At 44.8% G+C, this 17645-nt stretch overlaps 1 protein-coding gene across 1 annotated transcript in view; it reads right to left on the reverse strand.

Annotated features, from left to right (window-relative positions):
- Positions 1–17645, reverse strand: part of LOC308467712 (putative helicase senataxin) — an 82540-nt gene that overhangs the window by 63175 nt on the left and 1720 nt on the right. The window contains exon 3 of the mRNA XM_080989413.1: positions 10674–10841. Coding sequence (XP_080845539.1) covers positions 10674–10841 — 168 coding nt within the window. The remainder of the gene's footprint in view (positions 1–10673; positions 10842–17645) is intronic.

The raw sequence follows: 17645 nt of genomic DNA on the forward strand, positions 1-17645 counted from the left end.
TTCTTTTTTCTACCTTGCAGTATCTTATTCAAGAACGCCGTCATCCTTTTTATGTTGCACACCTTCGTTCCCACACCAATCACCCAGGGTTTTTGGCTCAGGGAAATGCCGTGGCAGACGCTGCACTGCGATCTGAAGTGTTTTCCTTGTTTTCTGACCCTATTCTCTCTCATTCTACCTTTCACCAGCCTGCTAAAGTTTTGGCAAAAATGTTTAAAATCCCTATTGCACAGGCATGAGACATTGTCTCTCAATGTTCTACCTGTTCTAAAGCTCGAACCATGATTCCTTTTGATGCGGTGAACCCTAGGGGTACGTCCCCTCTTGCGGTTTGGCAGATGGATGTTACTCACACCCCTCTGCTCGCCCCATTTTCAAAAGTTCACTTGACAGTGGACACCTCATCTGGATTTATCTGGGCCACCCCATTGAAGGGTGAGACCGCTCGTCACGTCATTCAGCACACCCTGCGCTGTTTTGCTGTGATGGGTAAGCCACAAAGCATTAAAACGGATAATGGCCCAGCCTATATTTCCTCTCAGTTTTCATCCTTTTGTGATTTATGGAATGTGAAATTAATCCATGGTTTGCCTTTTAATTCAACAGGACAGGCGATTGTGGAGAGGGCGCACCTGACCTTCAAGACTCTGCTGTCCAAACAACTTGGAGGTCGAAATGCCCCCTCTGCCGAGATTCCTTCAATTGTGCATACTGTTTTATTCACTCTTAACCATCTTTTGTATCCCCATAATAGGGAATATACACCGGCTGAGATTCATTTTCGAAAAGCAGAGCCTTTGGCTCGACCTCTTGTATCTTACAGACAGCTACCTGATCCAACATGGCATGGTCCTGTGCCACTCATCTCCTGGGGACGCGGCTACGCGGCAGTGGACCTGGATGGACGGCCTACCTGGTTACCAGCGCGCTGTGTGCGACCCTGGCGAGCTTCTGCCTCGGAATGAAATTTATGACTCTGATTAAATAATATAAAAAAGGAGGGCATGTGGGGATGCAATAGAAAAATAGCACCCTTGTGCAAGATTGTGCAAGAGGAAGCATCTGCTGACTTGTTCCCCTCACTCGCCTGGGTCACTGTCGCGCTGCCTAACCACAAAGCTTACGCGGCTGTCATGCTGTCTGGAGTTATGTCCTGGTAGAGAATAGTTATTCTAAGAAATGCATACCCTAGCTGTTTTCCACCCGAGTGCTACACGTGTATATGCAACATGATGTAATGTGCACAAGGCTAATAAACATGCAAGGCTGCTGGGAGAGAGAGCTCACTCCTTGCTTAAACCTTCACCCATGACTCCTCGTCATTTTCCTCCGCACCTGGTGGGCTGCTTCCCCGACACTGTCAGAGTATATTGATTTATTGCTCAGATAAGCGTGAGGTCCGGCACACTTCCCCTGCGTAGGCCTCTGCATTCCAAAGTCCGACATATCTGAGCATAGCAGAGATCAACAGCGGCAAGAGGAAGACTGCAAAACACTCCAGTGCATTCTTCAGTGTGCTTAAATAAAGTCCACACAGGATCTTAGCAGCTAAAAGCAGTTTTATTTACAGCAGACTATCCATTATCTATCACAGCGAACAGCATCGCGAAAACACGTCCTCTCTCCTCAAAAGCGAAAGTAGAGAGAAAGAACAAAGACTTGAGTCTCTCGGAACTGACGTAGAAGTTCCCCCCTCCCACCAGTAGGCAGAGCGTACACTCTGAGCTGTTTAACCCTGTAAGCTCAGGTTCTCCTCACACCCTATTGGTAATGGAGATTCTGATGTATGGATTCAGAGGCAACAGAGTGACACGCTCAGCAAACATAGTTTGCAAGGCCTTTCCCTGGATTCAGACAAAAGTTCTGCTAGGGACTGCGACAAGGTAAACCCAAGATGTGCAAAGGGACCAACAGATGGGTCTGACATGTGGGTGCAGACGTCACAAGGCAGGAAGCATAGATTCTTCCTCGGGTATGGTGGCTTGTACAAAGTACTGAGACCTCATGCCAAGATGATTTTACTCACTAGGGATGTTGAGTGCAGTGAAAAATGGGGAGGAAATGTGTGTGTTTTCCAAGGCAACCCCATTGCTTCAGACTCAGATATTGAGTCTGCTGCTGATGCTGAAAGTGAGGCGAGTTCCACTGATACAGTGAAAGATGTGTGCCTGGTGTACAGATCTGAGACAGCTACCACCAGGTATGCTCAGGAGTTTGCTAACACAGCTATTGCAGTTTTAGCTGTGGCTAGTGGCTCGACACAGGTCTTGGAATCCGAAGTCTTGAAAGGGATACAGGGTTTGTCCTCAAAGGACGGGAAACCACACCCAAAGGCTGTAAGGGTAGACACTGTTTCCTTGGAGAAGGAAGCTGAACCATGTCCAAAGGCCATGTGTGCCAACCCCGATTCCTCAGAGAGGAACGAGGCTGGGGTTCGAGTCCCAACAAAGCCAGGTGTGAAACTTCTTGATAGTCAGGAGAACTATGACGCCAAGACTAGTCAGAAGTGCAAGATGGTAAGGCCCAAGGCCAATCCAGTTGCATGTAGTTCCAAGGGTGGAATGGATGGTACAGGGGTATACTGTGTGTATGACATCTGTATGGTTGTTGCAGTTACACTGATGACTACAACACTGCTCATGCATCGGGGGAGGATGTTAGGATTCTTGCTCCGTGTCTGCAGTCATGGGATTGTTGTCTATCACATGATGGTGTATGTTTTCATTCCACAGTATGGGAAGTGACGGAGACAGGATGTTTATGTTACTGTGTTCCGTGAAGTGGGACTATTGTTTTTTGTTCTTTTTCTTTTTGCTGTCTGATGAGAAAGAGGAAGTATTATATGTAAATAAAAGTAATTAGCCAAAATGCTGTGCTACTGAGTTCTGTTATGCAAACTGCAAATACTCTGTAGGATCCCTAAGTGTGTTGATGCTTCTTGGTATCAGCCACTGTGATGTTTGGGCTGAAGAAAGCTTTTGAAGCTCCCGAACGACTGACCAGGAGGGAGAGAACATGCCAGTCAGGCATGTGTCTCTGCCAGTGTCCTACACGTGAGTAGGACGATCCTAACAGTCTGTATATAGAGTGTAAATAAATAGTAGCTTAGATCTACAAAGTCCCACGCTTGTTGCTGCGTAACGCTAGAAGTATAGTGTGCATAAATCAAGCTGATTTATGTTGCTGGAGCACCCTGGAGAAGAAGGGAGATGCCTTTTTCAGTGCTGCACACATCGGAGGACGCTCGGAGTTTCAGGGGCTTGCAGGCGGCCCCAGGGCAAATTCCAGCAGTTGAATCCCAACGCTAAGTAAAAGCAAAAACAAAAGAAGTGCCATGGTCGGATCACTTCCTGCGATCCTTCACTTTTCTGCGACCCTTCCCCTCTGCAGGGAGGTGGGACCGATTCGGATGGTCCGCCCCCGCCACTTAATGGATCCAAATGTGTCAGGGGTCTGCCTTCAAGGGAGGGAGGACAGGAACGTACAGACAGCCTCCTCCTTTGTTGAGCAGCTGCACCTTGTCAGAGTCTGGTGAAAGCGAGCCTTTAGGAGAAACGGATGACGAGAGAAAGGGGGGGAGGATGCAAAGGCTCAGTCAGGCTGAGATGAGCCACGACACCGCTCCCAGGGAGTTGGAAGTGCCTCTTTTTTTTTGCCAGGGAATTACACGTAAGGAAAAGAGGGGGAGAGTGGTTTTCCCGGGCTTTTATGCTGGAGGGCAAACAGGAAAAAGGCACTTCCGGAATCTGCTAGTGATTGAGGCAGACATTGATTTTGGACCTCTGGACTGTACATAGTTTTGCACTCAATAAAACCTGTAAAAGACAGGTGGGAGTCCTGGCTGTTATCTTCGTGAGCAACCACACACACTCCTCACAAAATGGTTTCCAGAGAGTGGTAGGGAATGTTTTATCCCATGTTGATGGCCTTTCAGCGGATTCCCTGGTGGACTGCTGGAATGCGGAGTTAACCAGGGCTATCGACTGTCTGGCTCCAAAGCGCTCCAACTGAATGGAGCCCGGACAGCCCCGTGATGTTCTCCAGAGCTGAGGGCGATGAAACAATCACTGAGACAGCTAAGGAACCAGAACCAGTGAAGGGGGTGAATGTCTTGCGTGAGTGGACTTCCGGGTTAGCGCCATCGGCGAATGGCAGAGTTCCTCCAACCGGAGGAACTGGCTCCGTGGAAACTGGGTCTTCCCGCCGCGGCGAAGGTGGGGACCCACTAGAAATCCCAGGCGGAGGAAGCCTGGGAACGTGGGGTTCGGCAGGGTACCAGGAGCGCCTCCCCTACTCACGGGGAATCCCATTTTGGGGTTCCGGAGTGAAGTGGGGTGAGCGGCGCGGTGCTGCGAACTGATTGCTACTTTCACGGAGTGAAGCCGCACAGCCATTGCCGGAGAGCGCTGACTTTTTCCTGTGGACAATTGGATTTAAAACAAGTACCCGTGAGTAGAAACGGAAAATTGGATCAAGAAATATTTTAATTTGGCACCGAAGCAGGAAGGTTCAAAACAGGAAGTCCGCCTTCCGCTTTTTGTATATAGACTGAAGCAAAAACCTTGTAAGCTAAAGCCTGGAAAGTCGTTAAAAAAGTCTAAATTTCCTTCATTTATAACTACTGAAACCCCCTTGGAATCAGGAGAAAAGGGGGGGGGGCTTTGTTTAATGCCTGCAGGAGAGGGAGTGAAGATAGATAAGTTTCCACCGTCTCTAACCTGGGAACGGTGTGTCAGAGACAGAAATTGCTGGAGAGGTTCATTGACTGTGAATGGAATACTTTGACAGATAGCTAAAGAAGAGAAATAAACTGATTCCAATGTTGCCTTTTGCATTCCAAAGAAACAAAATATCTGAAAAATGAAAGTAATTTTCCTTTGTTGGACTTGCCTTAAAAAGATGGATACAAATAGAAATTGTCTCCTCTAGAGGGAGCTTGTTAAATTGTTGCTGCAGTCTACTTGAGGACTCTACAGCTGTGAGATTAAGATCGTGGGACCAGTAAGGACTGACATGACCCGAGACCAGGAAGAAGAGACGTTGGATGAAGACTGGAAGAAAATTTATAAAGAAAAATTTTTATTTAGGGAATTAATCGAAAATTAATGAATATTAGGGGAAATGTTGGAATGAAACTATATGGCTCTAGTAGAAATGATATGAGGAGTTATGTATAACTGAGTATTAAGTATCAAGCTCTAAGGTATTTTACGGTAAGATAAGGTTAAATAAATTATGGTAATTTGAATAACAGAATATGGGGAAAAGATGGAAAGGATTTGTTGAGTTAATTAATAGGTTAAATTGTTAAGATAAATTAAGATAAATTATCTAATAAAAATTGAGAAAGATGGAAAGAACTTGCTGAAATAACTAATTAAACTAGAATACAAAAAGGGAGGTGTGAGGAGGTCAATGAAACAAGCAAATGGAAGTTAAAGATATGTAATATGGGATTTGTGTCTTTTTTTTCTTCTTTTTTATATTTTTGCTGTATTGTTGTATTGGCTTTTATGTTTTGCTTTTTTTCTCCTTTTTTATGTATTGTAGTGTTGTTTCTTATTTTTTCTTTTTTTTTGTAATTCTGAAACTATTAATAAATATTTTTTTTTTTAAAAAAAGAATGTCTTGCGTGAGTGTCTGGAGGTGGTTGGAGGATAGATGGCGGCTAACAGATTGAGATTGAATCCTGACAAGACAGAAGTACTGTTTCAGGGGGGCAGGGGGTGGGTGGGGGACTGTCACCATCAGTGTTTCTGCTGGGTTTGCATCAACCAAATTCAGCCTGGTTAATACACCAGCAATTTTCTGTGTTTGGTGTACCAGAAAATTACCTGCTTGGTCCTTCTCCACCTGCAGAGAAAGATAGTTGGATACCTCACCAAGATCCTTCATGTCAAAGTGCTCCTTCAGCTGAGCTAGGGTGCTTTGGTACAAAGCCTGATTCTTCCAAAACAAAAGAAGATCATCAACAAAACATAAACAATACCGTTTGTTTTGCCCCTCCTCTTTGACAAACACACATGCCTTGGTGAAAACCTAGAGAAAGCAATGTCTCAGTGAGTTTTGTGTCACAACACCTGGCACTCTGCTTGAGGCCATATAGGGACTTCCGTAGTTTACAGACCATTCCCTTCTGTACCTGCACTCCATCAGGTAGAAGCATATACAGCTCCTCCCCCAAAATCCCGTACAAAAAAAGCTGTGTTCACATTGTGATGAGAAACGTGCAGTTTCTCCTCTGCAACAATCTTGAGCATTAGTCTAATGCTCTCATACTTGACGGTGGGTGAGTAGGTCTCGTGGTATTGGAGAGCCAGTGTGGTGTAGTGGTTAAGAGTGGTAGTCTCGTAATCTGGGGAACCGGGTTCGCGTCTCTGCTCCTCCACATGCAGCTGCTGGGTGACCTTGGGCCAGTCACACTTCTTTGAAGTCTCTCAGCCTCACTCACCTCACAGAGTGTTTGTTGTGGGGGAGGAAGGGAAAGGAGATTGTTAGCCGCTTTGAGACTCCTGAAGGGGAGTGAAAGGCGGGATATCAAATCCAAACTCTTCTTCTTCTTCTATTCCTGTCCTGGTATCTGTGAAAAACCTCTGGCGACCAGTCTGGCTTTGTGCCTGACAACCTTGCCATTCTGGTCTGTCTTGGCCTTGAAGACCCATTTGCTGCCAACCAGCCTCATTCCTGGGACTGTTGGCACCAGCTCCCAGGTTTGGTTCCTATTCAAGTAATCAACTTCAGCCTTCATGGCATTAAGCCATGGTTCAGCATCCTTCGAGGTTAACTCCTGGACCTCTTTGAAGCTTGAAGGTTCCCACACCTTTTCTGAGCTACCAAGAACAGCAGTTGCTGTCTTAGCAAACTCATCAGCAAATCTCTTTGGAGGTTTGCCTTTTTTTGGCCCTTTCAGATCTGCGTGCTAGACGCAAGTCTTCTGCACTCATCTCCTCCTTCTTAGGAGAAAAGTGGCCAATGGTGAACAGGGGTTCTTCCAGTTCAATGTCAGACGCATCAGATGGTCTGACTGAGGCCTTTGCGCTCTTGTAGTCTGCTGTGTCATCACTGTCGCTGACAGCAGCAGCAGCGCCGCCCACTGAACTAGAATCCGAACTCTGATCATCATCCTCAGCTTCCTCATCATCTTCATCCTCCTCTGAGTGACTCTGGAAAATTCCCACATCCCCCCCCCCCCACTTAGGATTGTACTCAACACTCTTTGTGAACCTAATGGACAGTCATGAATACCCTGTACGCACCTTTTTCGTACCCCATGAACAAACCATGTGTCCCACGCTTCCCAAGCTTGCTGCTGTGTGGGGTGCGGACCCACATGTCAGAACCAAAGATTCTCATGTGCTTGACGTAAGGTTTCTTACCAAACATCTTCTCATAGGGAGCACAACCAATAGGCGATGACAGTCTCCTATTATACGTATAAACAAAAGTATTCAAAGACTCCGCCCAATATTTCTCAGGGAGATTGGCATCATGCAACAAGGTTTTTAGGCCTTACAGCAAAGTTTGGTTTGCCCACTCGCAAAGTCCATTCTCCCATGGAGATCTGGGACTTGAGAGGTCGTGCTGGAGTCCCTTCTCAGTCAGGAAAGCTTCAAACTGCTGAGAAGTGAATTCACCGCCTCAATCAGTAAACAAACAGCCAATGCGTTTACTGTGAGCATTCTCCAACCAAGCACAGAACGCCTTGAACCTAGGAAACACTTCTGACTTCTGCTGGAGCATAAACACATGAATGTACCTAGAAAAAGAATCAATTAAAACCATGAAGTACCTTGCTCCACCCAAAGAGGGAGCAAGTGGACCAACCAGGTCTGCGTGGACTAGCTGGTAGGGTTTGGAAGCCTGTCTGCTAGACACCTTGCCTTTTGGAGCAACCTTCACCTTGTTCTCTGCACAAGATACACATTTCATGTGAAACTTACAGGGCTTGATGTTCAAACCCTGAACCAACCCAGCCATTTTGGCCAGTGCCTGACAAGACATGTGACCAAATCTTCGGTGCGCCTCGTGAATACATCCTGCATGAAGAACTTTGTTAGTTTGTGCAACACAAAAAGATTCAACATTAGACACACCAACAGCTTTGTCATCATAAGTTATCAAGAACAAGCCATCAACAAACTTTGCATGCAAAATGTCCTCTTTGCCCTTCCTGATGACACAGATGCCCTTCTTGAAAGAAATCTCAAAGTCTTGCTCAGTCAGCTGTGGGATGCTGAGCAAATTGTCTGCAGAATCTGGAACAAAAAGCACTTTGCTGATGATTGTATGCAGACTTGCCAGTTTCACTGTCCCGACTCCTGCAACTCTCAGAGTCTTACCATCAGCCTGCTGAATTTCCCCATCCTGAGGTGTGAAGGAAATAAACAGAAGCCGATCCTTCACTACGTGCGTCAACGCTCCTGAATCCACAACCAATCTGCCTTTGGCCTTTGGAGAAGCAGTTCCAGCAAACAAAGCCTTGTTTTTCACCAGCTTGGGTTTCTTGCCCCCCTGCTTCTGGCCATCTGCAGGCTTCTTCTTTTGTTTCCCTCCAGCCTTTGGGCAATGACGTTGTAAGTGACCCTGATTTCCACAGTTCCAGCACTTCACAGCTGCCAACGCCTTGGCTCCCCCTGGAGGCTGGAATGCTCTCCCACACTGCTCCCCCTGAAGCACACAAGCTGGTTCAGCTGCATTCCTCCAATCATATTCGTTTTGCAAGGTCACCAAAACTTTTGAAGCTGTGAGCTCCTGCGCAGGAAGAGTTGCCAGCTGGCTCGCCACAGCGCGGCAGCTCACATCTAAAGAATCCAGGATAAGGATTGCAAACAGAGATTCTGGCATGTTGAAACCTCTTTTGAGTCAATTCCTGTCTGAGTTTCTGTAACTCTAGGACATGACTTCTGAGGTCCCCCCCCCCCCCGGCTCCAAACACTTCTTGTGCAGCTTTTTGAAGTAAAGCAACACAGACCTAGCTTCTTGTTGGAGATGTGAGGCCTGAAGCCCCTCCCACATCTCACGCGAGCTGGTCTTGCCAGCCAGGGTAATTAACTCTTCTGGAGCTACTGAGAGCAGAATTACCCCCATGGCTCTTGAATCTTGTACAACCCATGCATCAATCAGAGGTGCTTGGGGGTCCTCAGAAACAGTGTGCCACACACCAAGCCTTCTCAACTGGCCTTGCAGTACCTTGCCCAGGTCTGATAACTGTGGCCATTAAGCTTTGGGCACGGAACCCCATCTGAGGCTTGTAAAAGATCCATTCCTGCTCTTCACGCAAGCCTTGGAACTGGATACAATTTACAATCAGCCTTATCTTAAGCACGTCGTAAATCAGACATAGCGTGCTTCTCTCTCCGGCCTAATTGGTTCTTGGCACAGACTTCAAAAGCCTTCTAGCTGTGGCCGGGACAATCAGCTTCACATACCTCTGTCTCTGCTGGGAGCCATCAGCAGTCTTACTCTCCTGTAAGCGCCATGGATCTGGGCCCGAAACCCTTTTGTTGGGATACTGCCAGGAGTCGGGGGCATCAGGCAGGCATCAGACAGGCCCCCAGCTGGCTCCAGCCACCAGTTGGCAGCCGGTCTCCCTTGGAACAGCATCAAACAGTCACACAAGCCTCAGATACGTTTAGAGACCCGTGCACGCTCTGTCAGCAGAGTGTGTAAATCACCTCACAGCAGAAGAGGCAGACAGAGAGATGTGCAAGCATAATGTACAGCATTTATTCAGCATAGTTCAGGAACAAAGGAAAACATGTCTGCATCCCTTCGTGTCCAGCAAAACAGCAAAGCAAAAGCTATATGCAAACGGAAGTTCCCAGCGAGTGCTGAAAGTAAACAGGCATGTGACACACAACAGCCTGTTCCTGAATGGGGCAACTGTGCCCCTGAAGGACCAGATGCGCGGCCTGGGAGTCATTTTGGACTCACAGCTGTCCATGGAGTCCCAGGTTAATTCTATGTCCAGGGCGGCTGTCTACCAGCTCCACCTGGTACGCAGGCTGAGACCCTACCTGCCTGCGCACTGTCCCACCAGAGTTATACATGGTCTAGTTATCTCCTGCTTAGACTACCGCAATGCGCTCTATGTGGGACTACCTTTGAAGGTGACTTGGAAACTACAACTAATCCAGAATGCAGCAGCTAGACTGGTGACTGGGAGTGGCTGCCGAGACCATATAACACTGGTCCTGAAAGATGTACCTTGGCTCTCAGTATGTTTCCCAATACAATTCAAAGTGTTGGTGCTGACCTTTAAATCCCTAAACACCCTTGGCCCAGCATGAACACAGAGAACCAGCACCGAGGGCCTTCTGGCGGTTCCCACTGCGAGAAGTGAAGTGACAGGGAACCAGACAGAGAGCCTTCTCAGTAGTGGTGCCCTGTGGAACGCCCTCCCATCAGATGTCAAGGAGATGAGTAACTATATTACCTTCAGTAGACATCTGAAGGCAGCCCTGTATAGGGAAGCTTTTTAAGGCTTAATGTTTTACTACGTCTTTATATACGCTGGAAGCTGCATATGGAAGGCAGGGTGCAAATAAATTATATTATTATTATTAATAATAATTATTATTATTACTGGAATGCCATTTGTTGTCCAGCCTTCTCGATATTCTCACACATCTTACAAGGACCAGCACATGCAGGGTGTTACCAACCTGACCTACCTTGCTGAGGATTCGGTAAAGGAGCCCAAGGATAGTCTTAGATTTCCCAGTCCCAGGTGGCCCATGGATCAAGCAAACTTTGGGCAATGAAGGCAGCTTCATCACGAAGGTGTAAGCAGTTTCAATAGCTGTCCTTTGATCTTCATTAAGCTCCTTCATGTACGAAGACTGTGGGGCAAAGGAGAGGACAAAGGTGCATCTCTCACCAGAACGGACCGTTCCGAGATTTCTGTGACCTAGTTCACACTAATACAATGCCAAACCATGGCTTAGTGTGAGCATGTGGGTTCGCAGAACAGGAGACTGTGATGGCTTTGCTTACAGTATTCTACTGCTGTGAGCTAGGTCTTGGTTTGGGCTACAGCAAGTTTTCCAAACTTAAGCCTGTGGTTTGCCTCACTTAAAGTTTGAACCACATGTCCAAGTCCAGAAGACACATGCAAGCCAAACCATGGTTTAGCTCACAGTAGCAGGACCTCAAGGCGAATCAAACTAGCCACCATCTCCTCTTTGAGCACCTGCAAGTTTGAACTAAGCCATGGTTTGGTTTAGCATTTTGTGGAAACTGACCCTGCGTTATCTGTCCTCACTTCAGAGGCACAAAAGCCCCAAGGATTTGGAAGTCTCTCTTCAATGGACCTCTCATTTTGCAGAAAATTGCCACAGGAATGTTATCACAATGTCATTCTCTCCTAAGGCCCAAGTTCAACTTTCAGGAGGAAGAGTGGGATATAAATTGAATAAATAAATGAAGAGGAAGGAGGAGACTGTGGAAGACTGCTGCTGATGTTCATCAGCTTTGTGCCAACCAGATGTTTTGGACTACCAGTCCCATCAGCCCTGGCCAGCACGGCCAATGGTTGGAGGTGATGGGAGTTGTAGCCCCAAACACCTGGGGAGTGTCAGGCTGGGGGAAGGTTGACTTAAGACAGGTAATGTGCGCTCAAGCTTAATTTTGGCTATGGAAAGACAGGTGGGACTCAGTGAATTTCCCAAGCAGCTAAATTTCACGTCCATGTGAGATACAGCCAAACAGGAGACAAAAAAGGTGTAGATGGAATTATGCACTGGGTAGTGGCAGGGGGACCTTTTCAGTCCAAGGGCCACATTCCTTCCAGAACAACATTCTGAGGGCCACATGGCAGGGACAAAAGTGAGCAACGCAAACATGGTGGGTTTTACCTTTCTTCACATTCAAGACACCACTCTCCTCCCAAATTCAGGCAAGCAAGAGGCTTGATCAGAGCTCAAGGACACATCCCAACCAGGCAGATAACACCACCACCACTCAAGGAGGGTGCAAAGCAAGGCCAGTGAAGGGCAAGGCCTGGGTGTCTCTAATTCATTCTCGCATTGCTGGATCATGTGATCCTTATTTACATTCCACACTGCTGGAAGTGTGGGAACAGAAACTCAGACAAGAGAATTTCCGTTCTGTGTGTTTTTATTTTTCTGCTCTTTGTTCTCTGCTTTCGGACAGAGAAGACGTGTGTGAGAGACACTGCTCACACCAGTCATGTTTTGTTGCTTTGATTTGCTGTAAATTAATAAATTTCGTGATGCCACACGCCTATACAGCCTCGCTTCTTGCAGAACTCTGCTAAGCATGCATACAGCTCCACTGGATGTATGTCGCAGTTCTCCTGCGTACAGAGGAATGTACGCACGCTGGGGACAGTGTGTGTGGCCTAGGCAGACTTGCAAGTGCCAGCCAGAGAGGCCTGGAGGGACTTCCGGTGGAGCGCGATCCTGCCGCAAGCGAGGATTTTTCCGTGAGGAGAATCCTGTGCTATTTCGGGCGAAAAGGGGTGCTACAGGGCGCAGTAGCCCCCAAATTTAATCTCTGGGGGGTCACCCGGAGTGACAGGTTCCCAGCGAAGCCAGGAGCAGCCCGCCCGGCCGTCAGGTAACTCCAAAAGGAGCGAAGAGAACAGAGGAGCGGGGCTGTGGGCTACGGGAAGCCATTTTCTACACCCGAATAGCAAAGCCCCGAGCTTGCAAGAGAAGCGCTCCATTCTCAAATAGAAGAAATTCGGACCTAATTGGATTATAATTTCATGGTAACAAATCAAGGAAAGATTCGAAATATAAAGAGAAAAATTTGGAGTTCAGCTGTCATCTGGAATCAGGATAGACGCAACACGGCGCGCAGAGCTGGAAAGGGAAAGTGAGTTGCCACTGGCGGTTACTGTTTTCTTTCTCTCCTAGAACTTTATTTAAAAGTAACTCTTTAAGAAGCTACAAAGTTTTAAGCCTGCTAAAGTTAGAAAGGGAGAGCAGAAAGTTAAGATTGAAGAAGTTTGCGGTCTTTGATGCAACGGAGGGAAACATAGAAGGCTGAAGTGCTTTGTTACTTTCACTTTTAAAAGAACAAAGAACACTGAAACGGAAAAGGAGCTTCCGACTCCATTATTAAAACTCTGTTGGAACGACGGTTAGGTGGAAACAGCGGGTAAAGGTCTTTTTAGACTTTATTATGGGAATCCTTAATGCTAAATAGGATTATAGCTGCCTCTGTCACTTAAGCATATTAATTACAATTGGGAAACCCCTTTTTTTTCTTTCCTTTTTTTATGAATTGGGAACTTTTAAGTCTAAAACTGCGTATATTAAAGGAACTGTCTGTTACCCTAGTGGAAGGAATGAGATACTACAATTTGTTTTTCTCTGATTTTTTTCCTGGCGAAGGAATATAATACTGAGGGATATAATACTGAGAAGTGACTTGTGCCTTTTTAGTCCAAGTGAAGGGTTCTGCGTTTGTTTTTATTTTTTTCTTCATCTTTTTGGGAATTTTGCCTCTGAGATTTTGTCACTTGGATATAATTTTGGACCTTTGTCATTTGGATATAATTTTTTGGAACGTGATTAATTGGATTTAATTAATTGAATTGCTTGGCAGGGGGTTGGACTCGATGGCCCTTGTGGTCTCTTCCAACTCTATGATTCTATGATTCTATGGATATAATCTTGGAAAGGGTTTTTTATGGGAAGATTTCTGGGAAGCCTTGTGGGAAGATTTTTGGAAATTCCTTTTCCTTTGGACAAGGTATTGGATTTATATGGGAAGCAATTTTTTTCTGAGGAATAGCCTAATTGGTGGCAAGAAGATTTAGTTTGTTTTGTTCCGGTTTCTACTCTGATCTTATACTCTTCATTATCCTCATCATCCCCAAACTACAGTTGAACTATATGACATAATTATAATTTGATCGATATTTGGAGACTCAGATATCCATTGGAAAAACAATTCACTTATTTCTCTGAACCGAATCAGTCAATGTCAAGAATAGTTCAAATATGGGTGTCGAACGATTTGACTCCAAGAATTCTTCAAATTGAGATCCAACCAAGAATAATTTCAGACCATAATCCAATAAAAATGGAATTGAAAGGATTCGAGGAAAGAACCTTTAGATGGAGAATCAATGATTACCTCTTCGACGATCAAAAAATCATTGAAAAAGCACAAAAGAAACTAACTGAGTATTTTGTGGACAACAGCAATAAAGGAACGAAGATGAGTGTAGTATGGGATGCAAGCAAGGCAGTGATGAGAGGTTTCTTTATCCAACAGAATTCTTTGAAGAATAAGAATAGAGAAAAAGGGAAAAAAGAAATCCTAAAAAACCAAATAATTTTAAAATAAAACAAGAGATTAAGACTTTACAAACACAATTTGCAATGATCATAAATAAAGAAATAGAACTGAATATTAAAAGGTTAAGACAAAAAAACTTTGAATTTGCGAACAAATCTGGTAAATGGCTTGCGTGGCAAACCAAAAAGAGAAAAGAGCAAAATACAATTAATAAAATTATTGTAACCGGAGAAGAGGTTGACAATCCGAAAGGAATTAGAAAAGGATTTTTGGACTTTTATAGACAACTATATAAAAACAGAAAAAGAAATAATATGAGGAAAATAGAACGATTTTTGAAAGAAAAAAAGGTGCAGAAGATCCCGGCAGAAAAGAAAGACCAACTGAATGCCCCAATAGGAAACGAGGAGATAAAAGAGGCCATAAAGGAACTGAAAAGGGGGAAAGCCCCTGGACCAGATGGATTTACATCAGGCTACTATAAAGAACTGAGAGATGCTTTAATGACACCATTGAAAGAAGTCATGAACATTATTTTAAAAGAAAGAGGCATCCCTAAAACGTGGAAAGAAGCATTTATTACACTTATCCCTAAACAGGACTCAGATTTAACACAAGTTAAAAATTACAGGCCTATTTCACTGCTTAATACAGACTATAAGATATTTGCATGGATTTTAGCGAACAGATTGAAAAAGATATTGCAAGAAATTATTCACAAAGATCAAGCGGGTTTCCTTCCAGGCAGGCAGATGAATATAAGAAATGTAATTAATATTTTGGAGTATCTGACTGCCAGGAATGAGAAACAAACTATATTAATGTTTGTAGATGCTGAAAAGGCCTTTGACAATATTGCTTGGGATTTTATGTTGAAGAACTTGGAATATATGGATGTGGGGATAGAGTTTTTTAATGGGATAAAGGCAATTTATACAGAGCAGAAAGCAAAATTAATTGTTAATAATGTGATTACAGAAGATATCAAAATAACAAAAGGAACTAGACAGGGATGTCCACTCTCACCACTGCTATTTATAATGGTCCTAGAGGTTTTTTTGAGGTCGATGAGACAAAATGAATTAATAAAAGGGGTAACAGTTGGTCAGAATGAATACAAAGTGAAAGCCTTTGCAGATGATCTAGTAATTACGATTGAAGAACCATTAGAAAGTGTAAAAGAAATATTGGAAGAGATTGAGAAATTTGGAAATGTGGCAGGGTTCAGACTAAACAAGAAGAAAACTAAAATAATTGCTAAAAATATGGATCAAAGTATGATAGAAATAATGCAACAAAGAATAGAGATAGAGGTGGTGAAAAAGGTAAAATATTTAGGAATTTGGTTAACTCCTAAAAATATTGATTTGTTTCAGAATAATTATACACCGGTCTGGAATGGAATGAGGAAAGATTTGGAGATGTGGGGAAGATTGAAGTTATCTTTTTGGGGTAGAATCTCTATGGTTAAAATGAGTGTTCTTCCAAAGATGTTATTTTTGTTTCAGACTATCCCCATAATAAAGGGGGTAGTAATTTTTAAAGAGTGGCAAAGAGTGCTCTCAAGGTATATCTGGCAGGGTAAGAAGCCGAGAATTAAATTTAAGTTATTAACAGATGCAAAGGAAAGAGGAGGCTTCGCTCTGCCGGACTTGAAACTATACTACGAAGCAGCATGTCTTTGCTGGTTGAAAGAATGGATAAAATTAGAGAATAAGGAGTTATTAGATTTAGAAGGATTTGACAGCAGATTTGGATGGCACGCGTATTTGTGGTGTGAAAAGAATAAAATTCATAAAGGTTTCGGGAACCACATATTTCGGCGCTCACTAATAGAAATATGGGATAGGTACAAAAACCTATTAGAACCCAGAGTTCCACACTGGTTGTCTCCATTAGAGGTTATGAGTGTAAAGAAAATAAATATGAGCGGTAACTGGATTACATATGGTCAATTGATAATCAAAGAAGGAGGAAAATGGAAACTAAAGCCATACGAACAAGTTAGAGAACATGTTTATGACTGGTTGCATTATTTTCAGGTTAATGAAATGTTTAAAAAAGATATCAAAGAAAAGGGTTCTGTAGAAAAAGACTCAAAGTTCCAGACAGAAGTGATAAATAATGATTCTAAAATTCTGTCAAAAATGTACAAAATATTGTTGGAATGGAATACGAAAGATGAGGAAGTTAAATCGGTAATGGTACAATGGGCCAAAGATTTTGGTTACAATATACAGTTTGAGGATTGGGAAAAACTGTGGAAGGAGAACTTAAGATTCACTGCTTGTATGGCACTAAAAGAAAATGTTTTACAGATGGTATATCACACCGGTAAAATTAGCAAAAATGTATAAGACGTGTAATAAGTGTTGGAAATGTAAGGAAACAGAAGGAACGTTTTATCACATGTGGTGGGAGTGTAAGAAAGTGAAGGGATTTTGGGAGATGATATACAATGAAATGAAAAAGATGTTAAAATGTACATTTGCAAAGAAACCAGATGTCAGGGGTTCAGGGACAGAGGCACAGGGTAGGCAGGAGATGGAGAGCGATGGGGATGAATCCCAGGACAGCGAGGAAGAGGATGACAATGACTCTAGAGATTCCATGAGTCTTTCCAGCGAATCAGAGGATTCCCAGAAGGGGGCGCCGGTGGTCAAGGCCAGGGGAGCCCCAGGGGGGACGTGTCAGGAGCAGGGGGCCAGCGGGGGATCCCAAAGTGGCAGCTGGGCGTCAGGACCAGCCTCCCCGCCAGAGTGCAGCGAAGGGGGTGTAGGTTCCAGTGTATCAGGGGAGGCGGCTCCGGCAGTAGAGAAAGGAGGGAGGTCGGAGCAAGCCACCCTCCCGGAAGGGGAGGGGAGTAGTGAAGGGAGTAGCGTAGCTGTCAAAAGGAAAGTTAGAGGTTGGGCGCGCGCGCCAAGTTCAAATGTAGAGGCGCGCGGAAGTACAGGGAGCCCGGAGGAGGGGCCAGGTCCCAAAGCCCGCAGGAGGGGGCAAGAGCAGTCTGATTCCGCGTCGGAGGAATCCAGGAGGGGCGAAACCCCAGCGGGCAGAAAGACCCTGCGGAAAAGGAAAGAGAGAACGAGGTGGAGCAGCGCAAGCCTCTTAAACTGGTGCAGGGGAGGGACGGATTCAGAAGGGACTTCAGCGGTCTAAGCCTAGCAGACGTAGGGCTGCGCGCCTCGGATCTTAAGCAAACAATGAACTGCAATAAACACTTTTGTATATAAGAAAAGAAAGGTGTTGGTCTTTTGTGAGCTGAGACTTGAGGCAGCCCTGACACCAGAGATATTTCTTTTAGGGATTACAGGAAAGGAAATAAGAAGAAAGGACTGTAAACTTTTCCAATATGCAGTTACAGCAGCAAG

The sequence above is a fragment of the Podarcis pityusensis genome (assembly GCF_964106645.2).
Source record: "Podarcis pityusensis genome assembly, chromosome: W".
NCBI lineage: Eukaryota > Metazoa > Chordata > Lepidosauria > Squamata > Lacertidae > Podarcis > Podarcis pityusensis.